Here is a 23627-nt window from a genome sequence, read left to right on the forward strand (position 1 = left end):
CTAGCCAGCAGAAACAGTGGTTGTTTATAAAAACATTGAACAACTCAGCTCTACACACATTTTGCCTGCTCCCTTATTCACAAGGGGCCACCACAGGATGGCTCTGCATATTTGATTTGGCAGATTTTCACACCTGATGTCCCTCCTGATGCAAACCCCAAGGGACTCGTGCCTCCTCCTGGGACCAAACTGGCAAGCTTTGACTTGTTAGGCGAATGTGTAAACGACTACACTATGGAGCCACTTACACACAAACAGAACTCAAAAGAAAAGAACTCAAATTTGTATGAATTTTCTGAAAAATAATTTATTTCCAGAGTAAAATAAACAATATGCTGCCATACAAAAAGTGTAAGAAAAGGGACAAACTGTAACTGCAGAGAGCTCAGCTGAGTAACAGGTCACATGTGCAGTGAGTCACACCTGGATATGAATTCAGTGCCCTTTAACTTTATTTAACCTTGTACACACAGTCTCCTTTAGCACATCTGTAACCTCTGTATCTTATTACAGGCCTAGTTTGAAGACACAGGCAACACACCATAGATATGAATTGTCCCAGATCTTTTGTAACATCAGACACACACACATCCCAGACAATTAGATTACATATGATTTATACTCGAAAACAATCTAATAAAAACATTCTGGGCCAAATGAAAACAAACCTTCCACTTGAAGGATGAACAACATAAAAATACTACTTTTGATTTCCTTTGCTTTGACACTGGGTGCAAAAGCCAAAAGAAAACATATAGAAAGTTCTTATTCAAACTATCCCTTATTAAGACATATTAGGCTGAAAAGAAGTAAAAACAACATGGAAATGCTATCATGAAGAAACATTGCACATTTCAACCTATAAGACAAGACCTCAACGTCTAGTCTAAGAAGTATCAAAAAACAGTGTCTATGATCCAGCAAGAGAACAGGAAACTGAGCAGTTAAAAGATCCAACAGGCCACTAAAATAACCCAGTGAGGGTGTTTCTGTTCTCTCTTTTTTTAATTTTTCAATAGGAAAATTTCCTGCAGTGAAATTAAAACGCATCAACTAGTAGTTTGTAAACACTTGGCAACTTTTATAAATATGAATAACTGAAAAACAAACCAAACTTTTCTTTTTTTAACCATAAAAATGTCATTTTGAAGAGTGACGGAACAAAAACACACAGTGCTGACTGAAAGGAAACTGTCACTGGAATCGTGACGGACCTAAAGCAATATGGCAACTATAGTTTGTAGTAGCATCATGTCCACTCACTAATAACAGACTAGGACTGAGTGGGACGGTACTGCGCTCGTCTTCTACCACAGAGTCAACACGGGAACTCACTGGCAACACCTGACAACACCTCGCTCAGACGTAAACAACTACAGTGGACCCTTTTGATTTTATCGAGGACGTGTAGCGCAGTCGAGAGCCACGAGGACCTCAATGGGCCGTAAAATAGATCGCCTTTATCAAAACCTCTTGAATTTAACAAAGAAGAAAAAACTACATTCCTAAAATAGTCATTTAAATGTCCATATTGTCCTTTTTTTGCTTTACAAATTATAAAACAGACTCCATATTTTCACAAAACTCGTGGTCCTCGAGGTTGTATATAAACTTCGTCCTGTCGACGACTTTGGGGCCGTCGGTGAGGGACGGGTAAAACTCAGTTGGCGTCAAGTGGCCCTCGTGACTTTTGATGTACTTCCTGTAGTTCCGCCGCAAGCAATACCACGTGGTGGTGTAAAGGAGGAAGGCGACACCCTTGAGAACGATGGCCAGGCTCACGTAGAGATGCCTGTATTTCGCGTTGTCGTACAACAGGCAGGCACCCTTCTTGTCGCAGTCCGAACTCCAGAAAAGGCAAGTGGAGTCGATCCCAGCACCAAAAATCAGAGGAGGGGGAATGAATCCTGCAAGAGAGAAACATGCACTGAGCTAAGGTTTGCTGGCTGTAAGAGGAGAATCATAAATCTTCAAACTATCACTCCGTACGCACTGAAATGATTTAAAAATCACATTTTGTCTCTCTTATGTTCCATTTCTTCTCTTGCCTCCTGAACGTGAGGTTGTTTTTACACTCTCGTGATCTGATTTACTTGCTTTCCATCTGAAAACACGTAAAGTCGATGCAGCCGCGCATCAGCGATTGACGGGTTGCCGTCATTAACAGAGTGCGTCACTGGAGGCATTGGTAAAACGCCACACGCTTGCAGCCTCAACAGGATTTGTGCTGCGAGTGAGAGAAATGAGACTGAGCGATTGCATGTGAAAGTGATGTGTTATCTGGAAACGGTTCCTACCGAGGAGTCGCAGCAGAAGGAACAGCACACCGAGCGCGTATGATTTCAGCTCAGGGCTCACAGTCCTTCAAGAGAAACAGACAGAACAAAAAAAGTTTTATTTTTCAAATTAAAGCATTGAGAGTCTCTTCACAAAATAAAATAAAACCACAACGATACCTGATTAGGATGATGACAGAGGGAGTCTGGGCCATGGCTCCGACCAGGCTGCAGACACAAATCACGCACAGGAAAATGAGGAAAGACTGCTGGCATCCCAGCATTGGGCATTTCCCGGGAACCGCCGTGGCACTTTCGCTGTCGTTGGATATACAGGAGCAGCCGGTCAGATTCTGTCAACAGAAAGAGAGAGAGACGTTTGTACAACAACAAGCCATTCATCCTGCAGGAACACACATGCTACACCTGCTCCTCACGTCTGGATCAAAATCCTCAGTAGAAATGAGCAATGTGTGTTTGTTTTAGGAGCACTTAAAAACTGAAAAAAGAAAAGCAAAAAAAAATTCAGCAGCAGTGAAGTGGTGATATTTTGTGCTGCTGAGCTGATGTGATTTGAAGCACGTTACCACCTGACTGCCCAGCATGTGCATGCTGATGACAGAGCTGTGAAATACTGGGACTTCATATCTGTGAACACTATAAAGGTTTCTGGTGGCTTTTCTGTGCTACAGTCCTCATCAACATTGCTGGTACTCATCATAATCAGAGGGCAAAAGCAAAATGAAAACCTGAGAAATGTTGGATGCGGGGATCCCAGTTCGGCTGCAGCCGGCGAGGCAGGCGGACAGGTAGGTGATGCCGTTGGAGCCGCACACAGGGCTGATGGAGGAGGTGAAGCAGCTGCATTGACTGTTGCACTGAGCTTCTGGTTTCCTGCTCGCCTGCAGGGTCCTAAACAGAGAGAAACAGCTGTAAGTTACATCTGTAAAACTAAGGAGCCCTTTATCAGATATTATGGACACTGTTTCACTTTTAACATCTCCATGGAAACGACGCAGCTCTCCTAACCCGCTCTGGAACAAGTTGGTTTTAGGCCACCAATTTCAAAAGCGGCTCAAACATTCAGTATTTCTACAGGATGAGCACACAGACTAAATCACTGAGTTCACACTTTATTAAAGAGATAAAAGCAACACCGAGGCTGAAGACTGAGCCTGAATGCTTTTATTTTAACTGAAAAAGAAGCAACCTTGGACTCAGAGGTCTCAAAGTGCGCTGCAAATAAAAGGAGGTGTTTAATATTCATCTGAACACATGAATATCTTTTACTAGCACAATGATAAAAAGATAGAGAAAGAGCTCAATGCCAAAACCCCCGCAGAATACAGTGCTATCGGTCTCAAAGTGATCCAAACAGGTACGCTGTTCTTGAGGAACCTCGACACATCTGTGTGCAAAACACAGCTGGATTTCTGCATATGTGTGTGCATGAGTGTAAAATCTCCCCCTCCTCAAAAACAGCCCCTGTGTGACAGATCAATTATCCTCCTCTTAATCTACTTCCTGCCCCCTGTTTATATCGCACACTTACATTAACATCCGTTCAATAAACATCATCATCATTTGTAACTAATAATTAGCTTCACTAGGGCTAAATGTAATGTATTGATTACCTGACTTAAACAGGCTTAAATACTTAAATGAGACACAGCAACCAAAAGTAACAATTTTTAACTAAAATATGATGATTGACTGATTATACAAATATTTGCTGCTGTTGCAGGTTTAGCTGTGGTACAATAACAGCTGTGGCAGCCTCGCCTCTGTCAGTGCGCCCCAGGGTGGCTGTGGCTACAATGTAGCTTGCCATCACCAGTGTGTGAATGTGTGCGTGACTGGGTGGATGACTGGATATGTAAAGCGCTTTGGGGTCTTTAGGGACTAGAAAAGCACTATATAAATACAGGCCAGGCCATAACAAGATTAAAGCATTGAAAACAGAGGAGCAGTGAAAGCTGGCAGAAGATTTTTTTTTTACCTGGGCTTTGCACTATGAAGCGAGTTCAGCATACTTCTGATATCTGTTCATTTCTGAATTCATTTACCCAAACATCAAAAATCACGATAAGCAGCCACAAGAAGCTGCTAACCAACTCACCAAGGTTACCCAGGGTTTCTCAATCGCACATTCACCTGAAAGGTTTGATGTTGGCGCAACAATCAAAATTAAAAGTTTAGATAAGTATACTGGCAGCAGAGCAGGTGACTTTGCCAAGGAAGATAAAATTATGAGGAAAGTATGGGGAAAAATATAAAGAGGTTAAACACACAATACAGACTGAAAGCGTCATTTCTGCTGCTGACTAAGCAGCGGTGTGTGAGGAGAAGCGTTGCACAGCAGTTTAGTATTAAAAGGCCTGAATGAATGCAGGGGCACTTTAAGTGCTTTGGTCAATAAGACTGGAAAAGAGCTGCTATAATAATAAAATTTAGCTTATTTGAAGCCAGGAAAGAAAACCAGCAAAACGCTGACTGCACTGACAGTAAACAGAATCATCAATATCACAGCTGTATCCTGTGTATTAGGACACAGGAGAATCTGAGAGCAAGTAAGGAACACATTAAAAACAGAATTCAAATTTAGGTTTAGACTATGTGCAAATTTAATGTAATAGGGAAGAAAAAATGAAGGAATAAACTTGCATCTAAGAATTTATAATTCTTAATGGTCATCTGTGTATTGCATCAGAAATTAGACATTAAAAAGTAAAACCCTTCTACTATCTGTGCAGAAGTCAGAGGCTTTTCCCAGCTGTGGTGACACTGTGATTGGTCAGTAGGTTGATCTCTAACCTTACTATGGTGATGCACCCCAGTAAGAAGTGACAGAGTTACTAAGATGATAAATAAGGTCTTTGTTCTGTGGCAGGTAGTACAATTGAAGATGCCACTGGCAGGATTACTAAGAAGTTAAGGGTAGATCTGCATGAAAACTGTCAGGCTTGGTGCAAGATCGAAGCGATTACATATGGAGGCTATCTAGATCTGAATACAGGCATTTTTTTTTTTTTTTAAAGGACTCCTTATCATTCTGAGAGGCTATCATTGATTATTCCCTCTAAATTCAAATCCAATACAAAAAGAAAAAGGAGACTTTGGATTGTGAAAAACAAAACAAAGGAGCACTGGCAGTAAAGCTAGATTTCTACCAGAGAGAAAAAAAAAGGTGTTAGACCCAGCCCTGCTGGGGGGTTAACAGAGCAATAACCACCTACAATTCCACATACTGTGTGTGCCCACGTCAGATGATCTGTGGGGTGTATGCCTAGGTGTAGCTCTGCCTCACTCACTGATTTTTTGACAGTACTATTCAGATACAGGTCAAAATGGGGGCATTTTACTTCATGCCGTCACAAATAGTTACAAAACATGAGATGAGAAAAGGGAGCAATCTTGATATCACGAATTAATCCACGGGCTGATATCCTTGGATTCAAGATACATGCATAAGGTGAAGAGGAATGCAATGTGTCTGTTCTGATTTGAGATGTTTGTTTCTATTAGAAGGAAGAAGCCAAACACCATATTTGTTATATTATCATATAATTTGCTTTGTGGAGTAAAATTACGAGTTTATCCTCATGTACTTCTTTAGGTTTTATAAAAACAAACTGTCTTTTTACCTTTGAAGTAAAGAATTTAAGTTAAAAAGTGTGCGCATGAGACAGTGATTCATGCCAATTTATGACAAACGACATAATAAATACAAAGTCCCTTCTAACAACAGAGCTTCACTTGAAAGGTTTATCAATATGAAAGTGAATAACGTGTCCTGCTGCATAATAGCTTTGCTTTAAACCTCTTTTTATTGGTGTCTGATTCAGTGAAGTCTGTCACATTCATATTCAGTTCATGCAGCCCTCGAGGCCACTTTCCAAACAGAAAATCTTTTTATAGACTCGACAAAATGACACAAAGTTGTTTGAATAAAAAGCCTTCTGTCCCATCTTTGCCCCAATGTCCAGCAGTGATAAGAATTTTTATTTACACATTTATAGTCCCTACAGTTCATCTGCAAAAAAGTCCTCCAGCCTTAGCAGCAGCACCGCTTTTCACTGCTAGAGTTTGTTAACTGCTTGTATTCTTGTTTGATAAACTGGGTTTGAAATGCTAACAGTGCATTTCGTTCCTCCTCAACCTATGACATGAAAACACGCTGAAGTGAGGACAACAGAAATATATCATTAGATATCTGCCGTTCCTCCACTGATGAGTTCATCTCATCTTACATTAAGGACACAGTTTCTGGCGACGTGTGAATGAAGCTTCTATGCAAGTTCAACGAGGAAGACCTAGTATTAACTCGTTTCCCTGCATTCCTGCATGGTTGGGCTGCTAGTCTGTTGTTAGATCACTTCTTTCATCATTATCTCTGGTCCAGTAACTTTATTTCCTTATTCAGCGAGTCAATCAGCCTCTGTTCCCTGTGCTTTAAATCTTGGTGCTCACTGTGGCCCGCCTCCACTACATCTCCATTTCATTTTGTTCGCTCAGATACCCTCGTCCGAGTCCATCTGCTTTATCTCCATCACCACCAGCAGCGTCTAGACTCCAGGGTGGTCCTGTCCTATTTCCCACCACTGGTGGGAGTGCTCTGCTATGTAGCTTCATCTGAGTCTAATCATCAAATAGTTATTTACCCAAACTTTGCGCTTCAACACATTGAGTTCAATTCTTTCAAATAGTCTCTGCTTACTGAATTGGATATCAAAAAGGATGGCTTCCCAAACTTTATGTAACTACAGGTAGTTTTAAAAAGGGGTTATCCAGGAAGTAAACATAGGCCAGAAGCCTGAAGATCAGAATGCCACACTGAGCAACAGCGCTCTAACTCGTCCCTCTTTCACACATAAAAGATAATCTCAACTTGCACCTCTTCACATGATCTTGGCTGACAGCTACTTCAACTGCTTTATTTATTGTGTTACATTAGTCTGCAGCCCCTACTCGCCTTGGATCAAGGCACGGCTGAGGTTGGCGTGAGGAATATGCCACTTTTAGCCTTTTAGTTGTGGTTATTAAGTAATTTAAAACCAGTGTCTTCTACAAACTCCGGTGTCAGTTTCCACTTTTCGTTGATGCTTTTAAGCAGAGGATGTAACAAGTGATAATATTAAGTATTTTTTCTTACATGTTGCCATACGGGATGGTCACTCCTGCGACGGGACCCGTATCACAGCCAAGGAACAGAAAGGAGACGTAGCAGGCGGTGGACAGCAGGTTGACCAGCATGGCCATTCGGATTGCTCCCAGCGCTGATAGATTCAGCTTCTTCACCAGCAGACCACCCATGAAGATCCCCAGACACGCACATGGAATAGCTGTCATACCTTAAACACAAGATAGGCCCAAATCTGTTTATTATGCTCCTCTGCAGAAGAAAAAAAAAAAAAGTGTGCATACGTGTGACTTTTTGCACAGAATACAAACCTAACAACTGATTTGCAGAGGTGGTGGTGAGGTTGAACTGCTGCTCAAGATATTTCCCCAGAAAGGCTGCAAAGCCGGCTACGACGGCGATCTCCATACAGGCTGCCAGGACGATACAGGTGAACACAGGGTTCGACAGGAGTTGCTTGGTAACCGTGGGGATCACTGGACATAAAAGGAAAGAGGAAAGATAAGCATTGAGGGTAGGGCTGTGCGATATGACCAAAATCTCATATCCCGATATAAGACATCTATCGTCCCGATAACGATATAAATCACAAAAATTTACATTTTCTGAAAGTTCTGTGAATCTCGGGCAGCTTGCATGAAGTGTTTCCAGCTGGGCGTCGTGTACCTGCAGTTGAGTGTTTTAACCGATGCATGAAACTATACATTTTTAGACATAAGTTGTAACGGCCGCCGTTTGCTTTGTTTGTATTTATTACACGGTGTGCTGCGGGGAAAAGCCTGTTCTAACGTTTGAGTTTAAGGTTTATTTTTTAGCACCTGGCGGCTCTTTTTGACTTCTCATCCGTAAATAATCTGCTCTTTCACGTGATTCAGTTTATTTTGAAAAGTCTCAACAGGGTCTTGAGCTTTATTGTGAAAGGTTTATGTGGAAAATAAACAAGCAGACACGCAATGGTTTTACCGTCGTTGTTGCTAACGACACCGCATAACAACAGGCGGTTGTCCGTCCGTAGTGTGGTTATATTAAATATAAGAGAGAACTTTAAGAAATTAATATAGCCACTACAGTGACCATCAAAACGCTGAAAAAACTCTACTAATCCAAAACTAGTGTTCAAGTTCTTCTAGTAGTTCATTTTACTTTTAAAAGTTGCATACTCTTTCAATGTATTTCCCCTTAATGAGACAGATATTTTACAAACTTGTTGTTAATTAAAATATATATACAAGTACAACTTGCAATGGTGCGATGTGGGGACCTAGTCTAGACTCCAGTAGCTAGAGTAGATTTACAGTTCAATTCTTATGTGTTATATAGTGGGCCTTGAAGCAGCTCCTAAGTTTATCCTTTGTCTCATACAAGCCTCCTTTTCTTTGAGTCAGCTTTATTCTGATCGGCTGGCCCTTGAAAACAGCAAGTTTGAACATAAGCTGAGATGACCATACTAATGATAGATGTCTGAACCAGAGCATTTAGCACAGTCTGAAACTGAGCTTTTGGTTTACTGGGATTATATACGTATATGTTGACCTCACCATCTGACCATGTTTAACATGAGCACTTGTCACTATAACAGTAAAAAATAAGAAAAAAATATCATAGGTTATCTTTAACAACACATAATACTACAAAGGATGATATTATAACTAATCTAGTACCATTTACACTAACAGGTTTTATTTAAAAAGGACTGTAGCACTTCTGTTTTGTCAGTACTTCATAGCATTTGGCAAATACAACAAATAAAAATACAAAATGTTGTGTGTTTTTGTTCCATACATGCTTGCATTAAAAAAACAACACCAACAACCAAAAAAAAAAACTGCAGTACCACACTGGATGCTGCATGCTCACCCCTGAGTTGCTGACAGCAGGTGGGGCTATTGGCAGGCTCATGGTTAACTACGACTCCGTTGCTGGGCTTAGGAGTCTCACAGTCTGAGCTCAGAGAGGGAGGAAGCATAACCTGCTCGCTATCTGCTCCCTCCTCCCGCTCCCTTGCTGGCAGCGACTGAGGGAAGCCAAACATCAAGACAGCAGAGCAGAAGAGTAAGGCACCACACAGGAGGAAGCCTGCCCACCAGGCCCCGATCCACCGCGGGTCTTCTGGAGTGATGTTCAGTTTACCTGCGGGGAGGCATGGTGTCGGTCAATAAACTGCACATGCCAAAAAAAGAACACACGAGAGGATCACAGAGTAGGGACACATTCAACTCACTGGTGTCAATGAAGATGGCGTCCACATAGAATTTAGTGCACAGCGATCCAAGGATGAAGCCGCAGGCAGGTCCGAACACCAGTGTAGAGAAGAGGATTCCTGCAAAGAAACATTGATAAAGTTTAATGTTTGATTTCTACACATCCAGTACTCTAGGATATATTTTTATACTGGGAAAAAATATCTAAAGTAACCTAAATGCTTTATTGTTTTTCCTCAAAGTCTTGTTAATATGTTCTGGGTAGTGTTAAACATTTATGGTAAACAGACATATAGTATGAGAAAGCATCAAGCAGTTTTAATTAATTTAATTTGCTCATCTGAGTTTGTATTCATTAAAAATCTTTAGATTTAACTTATTTTTAAGTAGCTACACAGTTAGTTTTAGTCTTTGTAAGATGGAGGGTGTTCTTACAGAGGAGCAAGATTTAGGAAAATCAGAATACAGTACAAACAACACCTAACGAGGGCACTTGATTCCCTGTACTCTACTTGTTTGTTTATCAAATGAGTAGTGGCCCCACCACTCACCCTATGATAGCTGGGATGAACTCCAGCCTACTTGGAGAAGCAGTTAAGAAAACAGATGGATGGAAACTGGTTTAATATTTAGCTCATAAAAGGTCTGAATATAGTACAAAAGGCTCAAGTTCTAAGAGCCTAAAAGTGAAACCTTCAATTGTCCTACTTTTCTGGGCAGCTACTCGAAGATATTCAATTTCAAAACGTATCAAAATAGAACGACAGCAAATCTTCCACAGTATTCTCTTCGTTTTCAGCGGTCCTATCCAGTAGGTACACTGTGGAGCATGACGGCAAACACAGAAGCAATTCAGCTGTCATGAAAGATCAAGTCAGTTAAAAACCACAATGCTATTGGTGGCAGCACACAGCGACTGTGTTCGTTATGCTCACATGGCTCAGCCCTATCAAACTCACAGCATAACATACACACCTGACAATGGAAAACAGTGCTTCTGTCCCAGTCTTATAGTGGGCAGCTTGAAGCTTGATCTAAAAATCCTCATTAGAGCATTGTCAGCGGGGTGGAAGTCTGGCACTATGACTCAGACTGCAGGGAGATAATGAAGACTTCAAAGCTCAATTTAGGAGACAAATATCCCCCCGACAGTCTGTCCTGTGATCTGCGGTATTATTAGACCTGAGTGTGGAGAGCTGTACTGCGACAAACCAGATCCGAGTTTAAGTTTAACTACTGCTGCGCACAAGAAATGCAGTTTCGAATTACCATCAAAATGAAATGAAAACATCCCTGCTAATTCTGCTTCCTTCTCTTGGGGCATTAAAAATATTTCTGCTACCAGGACGATGTTGTTTGCATGCCAAAAGCAGCCACTTAACAAAAACAAAACAAAACAAAAAAAACAACAAAAAAACATGGAAACTGTGACTAAGCTGTGTATGTCTTTGCTTGTGCTGAGAGCAAATGCATCAGGCCTGCTTCCTGCCTTGACCACCCACATAGGAAGGGAGTCAACACATGAGCCTCATTCACATCACAGTTTATTCTTCGCATAAAGGAAATGGCTCACAGATTTGCTAGGTGGCGTTTACTACCTATACCCTCTTCTCCATTTTAATGCGATATAAACAGGCTCATTTAAGCTAGACTAGGAGTGAAACAAAACAGAAAGAGCCTTTCAAGTCGTGATGGGAACATTTGGCTGTTGTTCTGAAGAATACAAGTGAAACATCTTTGTGGTTGACAGTCAGACCAGCACGGAAATGAACAAAGACCCAGATGTAGTCATGAGGCACTGGATCATGACAGATTTTCACCTATTCCTTCTGCTATTTTCTGAGATTTTGGCAGGTGGCTGACAAATTTCTGTTGCTGTCTGAATGCAAGACTTCCAAATGTGAGAAGTTGTTTTTTTTTTTTTAATAAATTGTCAACTCACACACACACACACACACACACACACACACACACACACACACACACACACACACACACACACACACACACACACACACACACACAGAGGAAGTTGTTGTATTTCATTAGGAAGTGTTTACTATATACCTAACAAAGAGTTTTGCTTAAAGCACTTAAAAAAAAAAAAAAAAAGAAGCGGACTGCAGCCACCACTACGTGACTACAAAATTTGCCTGTGGTGTTGCAAATGAGGCCTATGCACTATTTCTTTCGCGTTTCCTTAGAAACTAAGTGTTGCTTTCACATAGCAACATCACAATTGCTTTCACCACAGGAAACCCCAGAGAGGAAATTCAGTTAGTGAAATCACCTTCCAGGAGATGATAGCTCAGTAGTCCACGAATCAGCAACCACTGAGAGGATAAATGTCTCTGCCTACCCCTGGTTGCTCTCAGAAACGCTGTATCTTGATGATAACATTTAAGCCACATGGCTCACATGGAAAAAAAAAAAAAAAGGTTAGTAATCTAGTGTGGCCCCTTATCAATCTGCTGCTTCTGGAGGAGAAACAAGGGCAGTGCAATTTGAAAGTCAGAGATAATCCCCACTTGAAATGATAGAGTTTTACATTTTTTATATGTTATGGGTCAATAACAACAGAGGCAGGCATGTCATGAGTTGGCCTGCATAATAGCATTACAAAAAAAGCTAAATTACAGTTACCAACAAAATTTGTAGTGCTTTGTGTGCCAGGTTATTTCTTGACATGGCGACTAACTGTTCCCACATTGGAGCTGCTATTAGATACACAGTCGTCTGTATATCTACAAAATCTAGCTGTTTCTCGCCATAATGAGCGTCACCACTAAGTCAGCAAATATCTGTTGTGTGTACCGCTTTTATGCTCTTATCTAAAGATTCTTCAGAGCTGCACCACAAACGATGACAATGCAACCATTTTAAATGTCACGGTGTGTAACATGGCTCAAAAAGAAAGTTAAACTCACAAACTGTGTCAGACTATGGAGTATCACAGTATTCACTGCATTGAGCACTGGTGAATTGCAACAAAACGATCCAAAAAAGGTTCATCTCATGAGTTTGTGCATGGCTCTGATGTTTTGATGCATCCTTGCATGCGTTCATCTCTCACAAGTTACATTTTTTCCAGTTTTGCTTCCATTACTCTGGTTTGTGTGTTTTCAGTAGTCTAGTCAGTCCAGTCAGATTTTATTGTGTGATGATAATAATAAAAATAATAATAATAATAAACATTACTGAATTATTGGATGTGTGGAAAGAATAGGAACCTAAATTCCTAATCCACTCTTTTTGTCTTTGGTCACCAGAGATCAATGGTCAGAGGACTTTTTCCGAATCAAAGAGTCTCTTCTCGCCTCCTCAACCCCCCCAAATCCAGAAAAATCCATCCGTTTTCTTCAGTTCTTCTGTGCACAAAAAGTAGCAGACTAAATGGACAAAATGATGCATTAAGAGAACAACTTGGTTACTTTTACATCTGAATTGAGACCCTGACTCTTTGGTAAAACAAAAACAAACAAGTGTAGCTACACTGACTATAAATTATTATATTTTTTCCATAATATGATTCAGCAGGAGTAAAAACTAAAACCCAAGTTAAGCACATTAAACCTGCATGAAGGACAATACACAACCGCAGCGTAATCTCTCTTTTCCCTTCTAGCTGTCCCGTTACAAGATAAGTACAAAACAAACTAATTTGTTCATGTTGTACTTCACTCAAGCCTTTTAGTACCCTGTGAATTATACTCTCTGGGGAGCATGTTTGATGTAATTTAATAACAAAGCTTGGGTCTAGTGTTTTTGTCTCCCTGTAATTGACTTAGAGACCAATGGAAAAAGCCAGAAAAGCCACGTCCATATTAATTAACCCACAGATGCATCTTAAACCGGGGCTGAATATAAAAATACTCCCGCAAAAACAAGAGGCATCATTCAAACTGTAGATCAGAATCTCCATTTCATATGCAACTCTTGTGCTAAACTAACTTTGATAGTGTTTCCGCTCAAACATCAATGCATTAGTGCGTCTGTCTTACAGATGTTTATAATGATGTATTTAAAACACCATGCACAGATTAAACCATAACACAAATGATGAAGGTAGTGACAGGCTCTTCATAACAATCACTCAGGTTAATGCCAGATGAAACCCAGAGAAATAGATATAATGCATGCGTTCACATAGCCCAAAGACCCTATAAAAGCCCTTAGCTGCAAAATTCAGTTTAATCTGGGTATTGAAATTATAAACCAGCACACTGTGAGGTTAAACACACACACAGAGTAATCGAAATGTCAGATCCATGACAAGTGCACCACCCTTGGTTCATTTCCTCCTCTCACTGTACAAAGAGTTCATTCGACTCCTCCATTAATCCTGCTCAAGTAGGCTCAGTAATCTCATGAGCTAAATAACAGCAGAGGGACAATGTAGTGTGGGAAGCCAAACAACAGCTTGTGACACTTTCACAAGAGACCAGACTGAACCTGAATGAGCTGAATGACCAGTAAAGATAAAACCAGCATCCCAACTCGTCACATCTGAAACCTAAATACGCGTTCAACCCCAAGGTTTGGTCGAGACGGGGAAAAGAAAAGGCACAAGATTCCAAGGTCACATCAAAGTGACTGCAACATTTACACGCTAGAAGATTAAAGAGCTTTCACACCAAAACCTCTCCTCCTCTTCTGCTCTATCAGGTCATCAAATCCTCTGGGTAGGAGGGTAAAGACATTTTTAAGATTAAAGAACATTGAGAAATGCTCAAATAGGCCAGACGTGTCAGAGGAGCATGGACAATTTGCTCCACAGAACTGAGATGGCATCAGTCACTCTGACAGAGATTCAGACAAATACGACATTTTAACTAAGAAAAGTCACACACTACACCCAAGAAAAGTCCTGTGCTTCAGCTAAAGCACAAAACTTGTCAAAACTGAATTTTTTAAACAGTTTTGAAAAGAAATTTCCTACTGTGCAATGGACCGAAGTACTTCTAGGAGCAAGTCTTCATGAAATGCATCTAAGGGCTTAGTTTGTGCAGCATTATCTAATTTAACTTTAGTTTTCAGCTGTCACCAGTAGAACGTTTGCTGACCAACTGTAGCTGTTTTAACCTAAAGTGAAAATGACCCCTAGTTTTAGTTTAAGTGTGAACACAACTAGCCTAAGTATGCACTGATGCATGCGTAGACTGGGACATCTATGTGACAGAGTCAACTAAAAGCATTGTAATACCCATTTTGAATTTTGTAATTTGTCCTCATTTGCCCCTGAAAAATACCATTCATATTTGAAAGATTAAAAGACTACAACTAAACTGAAACCAAACACTGTAAAAATAACAAAAAGCAAAAGGGGAAATGAGCAAAAAAGTAAAAAATAAACTAGAATTTTTTTTTTAAAAAAAGCAAAAAAATAAAATAGCCCAATAAGATAGAAATTACACCAAATATTTTTTCTACTTACTGACCTTCTAAAAGTAAAATAAAAGAGTTCAGTCAATAAAATTCTAAGTACAATGATAAATAAGTAAAAAATAATAATAAAAGAAACACAACAAAACACTATGTAAGAAATTGAATATGTAGAACAAAGAGGCTCTACGAAGACAAAAAATGCCTTAATAGATTCAATAAAGCAAGATAACACAATAAAAATGGCTGCATGAAAAACAAGCAGAGCTAATGTCAGATGGAATTAAAGTGGTTGAGTATAACAGAGAGCAGTGGACAGTGTAATAAAGTGACTTGGTGTACACAGAGTGCTAAGTGTTGTGACAGTCCAGGGCTGAAGTAAACTATTAATGAGATAACAGTTGTATAGTTGTGTGGTACAAAGTTCCCGTATATGAATTCCATTTTAAAATCATCTAACCAAGAAGCAGTGGAGGTAGATCGAATCGTCTACTAATCAGTGGGTTAGTGGTTTGATCCCAAGCAACCTCGGAAAAGATAGTGAATCTCAAATTGCTTCCGATGCATCCGTCTGAGTTCGAGTGTGTGAGATAGTTAGAAAGCACTTAAAGGCATAGAGCAAAGTGCTGTTTGAATGGCTGCATGTGGCTTTAGTAGCTATATACACTCATTGGACACTTTATTAGGTACAACTGACTTAATGCAATTATCTAATCAGCCAATTACATGACAGATCTTCAGTGCATTTAGATATGTAGACTTGACCTGCCATAGGGCTGGGCCATATTATACCGTTTACGGTAATACCGGTACAATGTTAGGCAACGATAAGAAAATGAAATATCGCGATAGAATATGGGTGAAATGCGCATGCGCAGTGCCTTTGTTTTCATACGCACATGGCCGAAAAAGCACGGCGGCAACGGAGAATGAGAAGGGGGAAAGAGGATTGTTGAGTGAAACGGATGAACCAGAATTGGTTTTTAAAAATGGTGCAACTTCACTGGTTTGGTGTTTGTCTGTCAGATACACAACAAAGCACATTTTTTTGTAGAAGTTAGCAGGAAGTTAGCTCGCTAGTTTCACTAGTTACCTAAGCATGATAAAGCATGTTCTGACTGAGAGATTTCTGAAAAAATTCAAACGTACAGCTCTGCTATCACTTCCAACATAAATGAAGACAGGAAACTAAAAAGCAATGACGTTGTTGCAAAGCTGCTCTTTTTAACTTCAGTAGATATTATACATGGCTATGCTCAGGATATGTCAGCCCATTTCTACTGGAAATGCCTTTTGGTTAAACTTTCAGCAAGGGATTTGCATTTGCACTGTTAAATGTTTATATAGCTTTAATGCACATAAAAAACAGCTGCTTGTTTAAGTGAAAATAAATTGATGGGTTTTTTTTGCGCTAGTAAAGTTGTGGAGTTGAATTTTGTCTCGCAGAAATTATATCGTCAGTTATATCGTTATCGCAAATTTTCAAATATATATCGTGATATATATTTTTGGCCATATCGCCCTGCTCTAACCTGCCATACTTAAAACCACACATTAGAATGGGGAAGAAAGATGAGTTAAGTGGCTCTGAATGCTGCATAGTTATTGGTACCAAACGGACAGGTCTCGGTACTTCAGAAACTGCTGATCTACTGGGTTTACAGTAGAATGGCTGGATTTATATTGAAATGTAAATATAAATCCTGCAGCAGTTTCTAGCAGGAAAATGCCTTTATGATGCCAGAGGTGAGATGGCAGAATGATCGGACTACCTTCAGCTGACAATAAGTCCACAGTAACATAAATAACCATTCATTACAACCAGGGTCTGCAGAAGAGCATCTCTGAATGTAACACTTGAACCTTTGCAGCAGATAGGACACAGCAGCAGAAGACCACACTGGGTGCCACGCCTAAGAGCTGAGAACAGGAAACTGTGGTTAGCACCTAGCTGAATCTATCATATGAAGAACGGAGGCATTTCTGAAAGGAAAAAGGGGGGTCCAACCTGCTACGAGCAAGATGTGAGTAATGACTTGACTGCTGAGTACCAGTCCATTTTGTGATGGAGGATTGTTTGGCCTAGGATACATGCTAGTTAATCATTGCTAGCTGGCTGAGGTTAGCTGTTATTGTTCTAACAGGCAAAATCATAAAATACAGTTCGCTTTAAAGGGCTGTGATAGATAAATTTAAGAAACTTTCAGCACACTTCACCAAGAGTCTTAATAATCCTTTGCCCTTTTGTCCCACCTCATTCACAAATTGATGGCCCTTCTTCTTGCCTGGTCAGACAGCTGACTACAAGCTAGAAGTAAGTTAGGGGCAGCTACTGCACACAGCCTGCTTTGTGTCTTTTCCTGAGTCCTCATAAAGATCTCAGAATCTTTTATCTGGTACATTGGAAGATTTCAACTGACATTTAACCAAACTTTGGAAAAGCCAAGAGTTACAACCTCAACAGGCTCAATTTAAGAATGATGATAGCAACAACGAGGACTCAATGCTGTCACCTGCCCTAAACACAGGTGTTACTAATCATATCAACGAAGGCTCTGTGCCCAAGCTGAACAGAGCCTAATTAATGTCATTAGTAACACCTGAGTTCACCTTTCATACCATGGCTGCTGTGAAATACATGTATTGTGTATCTCTAGATAAATGTGTGGGCTGTGCATCAGTGTGTTGTTCCAACTTTGACCTCAGAGCAGAATCATGTCTCTGGTTGGTGTGTGGCTTCAATTTGTCATCACTAAATACAGACTTTTTCAACCACCATCTAGACATGAGCTGTAATAAAAACAGACATTTTACGCAATTCACAAGACGTTGCAATCTTCCTGTAACACTTTGAAAGCAAGCATATCCAGAAATCAGGTCCTGAATCATTTAGGAGTAAAAAGTTACTCAAGCGCTTTCATGTAACAACATTTTTGGGTCTTGTTTTACTGCATCATATCTCTGCCAATAACACAGACAGCCATGCTGTACCTGCAGGATGTTTTTTTTTTTACCATAATGACTCATTACCGGTACCAATTTTCTGAAAATATAAATAAATAATTAAAAGATAAGGAAAACTTTAAACACAAAGGAGCTTGCAGTGTCTTATCTGTTTGACCAGAATTTTTTTCCGTCCATGTTCTTAAATTGTGTTATGACACAAGTTAAGGTTTAAACATTAAGTATGACACATGTTACAAAGATGCAAAGAGAGGGACACCACCTTATACTGATCTTTGTTATGTAAACCCAGCCTCCCTCATGCCAACAGGATTACTGCTAACAGGTAAGTCATGCCATAGTCGCCTCTGAGGTGAAACCTATTTTGATGAGGTACAAAGGCGATTAATGGTCACCAAATCTTTAGCTATCCGTAAGCAAGTACTAACAGAATTAGAAGACAGCCTTCCCCACAGGAAGCAAAGCTTCTACCCACCCAGCTTTTAGTATCAACGTCACCATCACTTGTCAAAGCATTTGCGATAAGCAGGAAGTCTCACTAACTTTCCAAAATCCAGACAGTTGCAAACTTTCAAATGCCTATTAATTATTTTCTAGTTATCCCAGAGGATGTTTAGATGGTTTATTCAAGAGGAAGGAGAATTAAAAAAAAAAAAAAAAAAAAAATCACTAAAGTCAAAGAACTTAATCAATTTTCTGATCAACTGACTTCAACTTTCCGTTGAAGCTGGAGGAGAGAAAAAGAGTCAGTTTGTTAGTCAGCTGTACCCAATAATAACCTGTTAACTCTACACAGCCATGACCTAAATAAAAAGCCTCAGCTCAAAGTAGGCTCTCAACTCGCATTCAAATGCCATTACATCAGGATCATCCTGCTTTAACTTCCGCTTACGTCAAATCATGTCAAATTTGAAACCAACCCTTCGCGCACACTCAGCCGGGATCTGATATAAAAACAGCTGCTTGTGTGTGGAAATGGTTTCACTGACTGACATATGGTTGCTACACAGAAACTGCAGCTTGAGGACACGTTTAATACTATTAGCATTCTGACCCTGAGGATGAGTGGGGAGGTTACTGCAGAACACGGCCAGACCTCCACACGGCTGACACACCAGCTTTCCAGCAGGACTTTTCCCCCTCAACACCCCATCACGTTAATCTGGACTCTGGCTCAATTTAAGCCCAGACAGGTCGTGGCCTAAATAGGGCCTCGCGAAAGGCTACACATCCTCACGTTATCACCCTACTGTCTCCTGATACGAGTCTAAAAATTTCCCTCCATGCCACAGGAACACTTCTCCTCCACACCGTGAGCTACATATATAAAACATAATTAGGCAAAATACTGATGTCCATCTCGGCCACTGTATTCAAGTTGGCAAGGCAACTTCTGGCAGCTTCCACAAACCAGCGCCCACTCTTGCATATTATTAATGGATGAATTATAAGTTTGTTAGATGTATTTACACACTAATCAATGTATATGAGTAAAATACTCTTTATATAATATAGGAGAACCACCAAAAAACAAAACAAAACAAACCCCCCCCAACTAACTGTACCATAAACCAAAACCCTCAAATATTCAGGCATCTCAAATGTGCTTATTTTCTCTTGTATAAACTAAAACTGGATATCACTGAGTTTGAGGTTGCTGGTCAGATACACTTGCTGATATATTGTAAACTAAAAAATTAATCACCACATATAGTTGTCCTGCTTATATTATATATTGTTTTACTATTTTCATACAAACCATTACATGTCTAAGACGTATAAAAACTATATACTATATGATATATCATCTGTGTCAGACAATCTTTATCCTCTTTTATAATTCAGAGGCTGGCACAGCTGAGCTGCCACTTCCCTTTGGATGACAATACAGAGAAAAATCATTTAAGTAAAACACTGTGCGGCGGGATGGTAAAAGAAAAAGCCTTTTATCGAGTGAGATACAAGACAGAGCTGGAACATTGTAGTCCTGTCATGGAAATAAATGCGTTTTTAATCTAAAAAACAAAAACAAAACAATCCCCATCTGGACCTCATACATTATATAAAACAGAGTGAGGCCATCATATTAAACCTTTTGGGAGAGAAAAAAAAAGTGTGTTCATACCCTGTGTGTCTCCTTACAGATACATGCTGGACTATGGAAAATACATTTTTAAAAAGGCCTAGCCAGAGGTGAAAGAAGCTAAAAATGATTGTTTTTAAAAGTTGTATTTCATTTCACCACTGAGGCAAGAGTACATTGGTAGTAATAATAATAATAATAATGGATTGCATTTATATAGCGCTTTACAATTCATTTACTCTCACATTCACACACTGGTGGAGGCAAACCACAGTTGTAGCCACAGCTGCCCTGGGGCAGACTGATAGAAGCGAGGCTGCCATATCGCACCATCGGCCCCTCTGGTCAACACCAGTAGGCGGTAGGGTGAAGTGTCTTGCCCAAGCACACAATGACCAGGACAGACAGAGCTGGGGACTGAACCGGCAACCTTCCGGTTACAAGATGAGCTTCCCAAACCCCTGAACCACGGTCGCCCTAAGAGTTCACAGACTAATGTCTTAACATGTAGCCCCATTTTGAAGATTTAGAATCAAAAAATTAATGCATCAGAGGGCAAATTTCCAAACCTACAGCCAACACTGATGAGAGGTCCTCCCACATACAGTTGTACTTCATAATCCAGGAGGCTTGTTCTAAGTGTGTCTATAATCTGTCTTTTCTTTCACCTCCCAGGTCAATGACAGTATGCTACTTTAGCCTGAAATGCAGTAACTTAATCTTTGAGTCCAATTAACCTTATGTCATTAAACTGTTCCAGGAAGCAGTGAAAGCCCTCATTAACCTAAATGGCACCAGTATTAGCTGGATCTGACCGAGGTGCATTTGTTTTTGTTTCATGTCCTATGGATTTAAATCCACACTCCCAATTAGTTAACCATGCCATTATCAGTATAATGATCAGTAAGGCCTTTTCTGGAAATTGCAGGATAGCAATTTCCAAATATTTGGGTAATGGATGCTTTGAATGCTATTACAACAATAATGATGGTCTTTTTGTGCTGTACGATTACATAAGCAGACTGGGCATGCTTTCAAACATACTACTGATGTGACGCTAGAAGCTCAGAGGACTCGGCCAGACTGCAAAGTCTGTGAACGCAGGGTCAGCAGAGGAGGACAGACACAAAGAGACAGAGGGAGAGAATGACGGGTAGATGGTGTGTAGGAGTTAATGTAACAGAGTGAAGCCTGGTCATACAGTGATCCGTTTGTAATCAGCTTTTAGACGCTGGAGCTGAGACGGTGCAAGACACAGTCTCCACTGTTGAGCAGTGGGCTGCTTGGATCAAGGCAAGGGGCAAAAAGACCAGCGCATATATGGTCTGTGCTGGAGAGCTGCAGCTGCTCTATTGAAGACGAGGAGCACAGAGAGGTTCTGGACTCTCTGACAGCAGCTGGTAACAGCTTCTTCAGCAGGTGGTTTGGCTTAATTATTAGAATAAAGATGCCAGCAGCCCATCTCTCCTTTTTTCCTCGGAAAGATGGGAGAAGCAGGCACATAAAAACACAGCCAAGTGTACAACATCATGTCCGCCACCAAATAAAATGGAGCACTAATTGTGCTGCATCCTGCGGAAAAGGAGAACTGATGTGGAAGATATGATGAGTGAAGTGTTTTGAGGACAAATAAAAGGCAGAAAGCATTTGGGCAATGTCTAAAATCATATTTCTATCCAGACCCTAAACTCTGTCACAGCTCTCTCATTCTTAATTTTAGAGTTAGTACAACGCACTGTGAGGAACTCATCTGTGACCTCATCTTTAGGTGGGATTTCACTACTTACTGAAGGAATTTACTGTAAGTGATAAGAGACTGACTGAACAAACTACTCTTTTAGGTCTTATACTAATGTCTCAGATCAGTGTAATTACAGTCTGAGTCAAAATGAAACCTTAGATGGGCGAGGTCATCTTAGACATGTGCAACTAAGAAACAGCATTAACAAACAAAGTCTACTCAAACTTTTAATCTTTCTGCTAGTACTGATTAATCTGTTGTGTATTATTAATAACTGTTTAGTCATTTGGTGTGTGAAATATTACATAAGTGTTACATAACACTAACGACATTTTTTCAAAGCCTCTAACTTGTGTGTCTTGTTTTTAAAACCAAGTCCAAAAACCAAAAGACATTCAACTTATAATGACAAAAAGTCTTTTTTTTTAACTTTCTTTTTAAATTAATTTTAAGTACTTAACACAGAAATCAATCATACAATACACTCTGGACTCTTACTTTGGAGAAGGATATGATCAATCCATCAGCCATTTTGCTGACTCAGCCTCTGAGGACAACGGCCAAAATTTCACCTTAGCCAGCAGATATCTGGGCCAAGAAGTGTTCATGGTCATTGTTAATGAATGGAGAAGCTAAATTGCTAATAGCAAATGGTTAAAGGAGTGCAACTTGTTCAGGTTAAAATTATACAATCCCTATTTTGCTCCAAGGGAGAGCAACAGGAAACCAAAGCCTGTTCAAACATGATCAGAAACAGACACCGAAGCTAAATCAAAATCTTGTCCCTTTCAGATTATCCTTCTATGCAGATATTAATACAGATTAATGTCAATCAAACTGCAGTGTCACAGAAAGCCTTCTGATTCAACACCTATTGAAAGGAGCATAACACAGTGGGACTGGAGAAATAAATAAAGGCTGACTGAGTCCAACAGTCACTTATGATTACTGCCTACTTATTGATCAGAGTCCATTTAATTAGGCACTGTTATCCTTCAGTCTCTGCCATCACTGATATGGGGATTAAGTGCTGAACATGCTTCTGTGTAATCCTAGGAGCCCACAGAGCAACCACTTACGCACCACTCAATCAATGAGGTTTGGGATTTGTGGTAAAGCCATGTGAATCCATGTAAGACCTTGTCCAAGGAGAGGGCTTGCTATAAAGTTCTTAAAAAGGACAGGTACAGGTATGGAAAGTCAAAGGTGTATCTGTGTGTGATTTTTGTTTTTAAGATCAGACTAGTGGCTGTATCCATCACTGCATCAGGATAGGAAAAATTCCACCCCCCCCAAAAAAAAAAAAGAAACACAGAAGCCTAACAACCGGACGTTTCTGTGGCAACAGTCTGTTGATGCCGCTGTGTTTATGATCTGTCTCATCCCACCTCTTATCCCAGTGCTCCTCCCTCAATGGATGACAAAAAAAATCCCCTTTTTAATCAGCAGTGACGGTGCCTGACCCAGATTGCCTCTAGAAGACTGCCTGGCTGCAGAGTCGGCAGGAATTCGTGATGAAGAGGAAAAGGTGTCACAAGCATGTTCAGACCAAAACAGTGGCTGTGAATACAGCAGGGTGCCAAAAATACAATAGAGATAATAATGAAAAAATTAATAATAAGATCAGATGGGTTGCAGCCAGGAGCTTCAGTGTACGACTGTGTAGGTTTCAGTGACAGAGGTTAAGGCTTTCATATCATGCCATCCTGTGATGATCCATATCATCTGACCTATTTTTTAAAGGCCAAATGTACACTTTTTTTCACTCCTTGATGGTGCAATTGCAGACTGTAAAAGGTCTTTCACCATCAGCGGAACTATAAAAAAAAAAAAACAGTCA

The 23627-nt window shown here is 40.2% G+C and overlaps 1 protein-coding gene across 3 annotated transcripts in view; it reads right to left on the reverse strand.

The window, feature by feature from the left end:
- Window positions 1–281: 281 nt before the first annotated feature.
- slco3a1a (solute carrier organic anion transporter family member 3A1a) overlaps window positions 282–23627 on the reverse strand; it is a 37492-nt gene continuing 14146 nt past the window's right edge. For all 3 annotated transcript variants that reach the window (XM_085282105.1, XM_085282106.1, XM_085282104.1), the window contains 8 exons: window positions 9638–9736; window positions 9274–9546; window positions 7728–7892; window positions 7429–7627; window positions 3026–3188; window positions 2457–2629; window positions 2298–2362; window positions 282–1907 (listed from right to left, as the gene is read on the reverse strand). In XM_085282105.1, the coding sequence (XP_085138231.1) occupies window positions 1555–1907; window positions 2298–2362; window positions 2457–2629; window positions 3026–3188; window positions 7429–7627; window positions 7728–7892; window positions 9274–9546; window positions 9638–9736 (1490 nt within the window). In that variant the 3' untranslated portion in view covers window positions 282–1554. The remainder of the gene's footprint in view (window positions 1908–2297; window positions 2363–2456; window positions 2630–3025; window positions 3189–7428; window positions 7628–7727; window positions 7893–9273; window positions 9547–9637; window positions 9737–23627) is intronic.

The sequence above is a fragment of the Mchenga conophoros genome, linkage group LG7, assembly GCF_057382185.1.
Source record: "Mchenga conophoros isolate Kocher_MC1m ecotype Shallow Benthic linkage group LG7, M_conophoros_male_GT1.1, whole genome shotgun sequence".
In the NCBI taxonomy this organism is placed as follows: Eukaryota; Metazoa; Chordata; class Actinopteri; order Cichliformes; family Cichlidae; genus Mchenga; species Mchenga conophoros.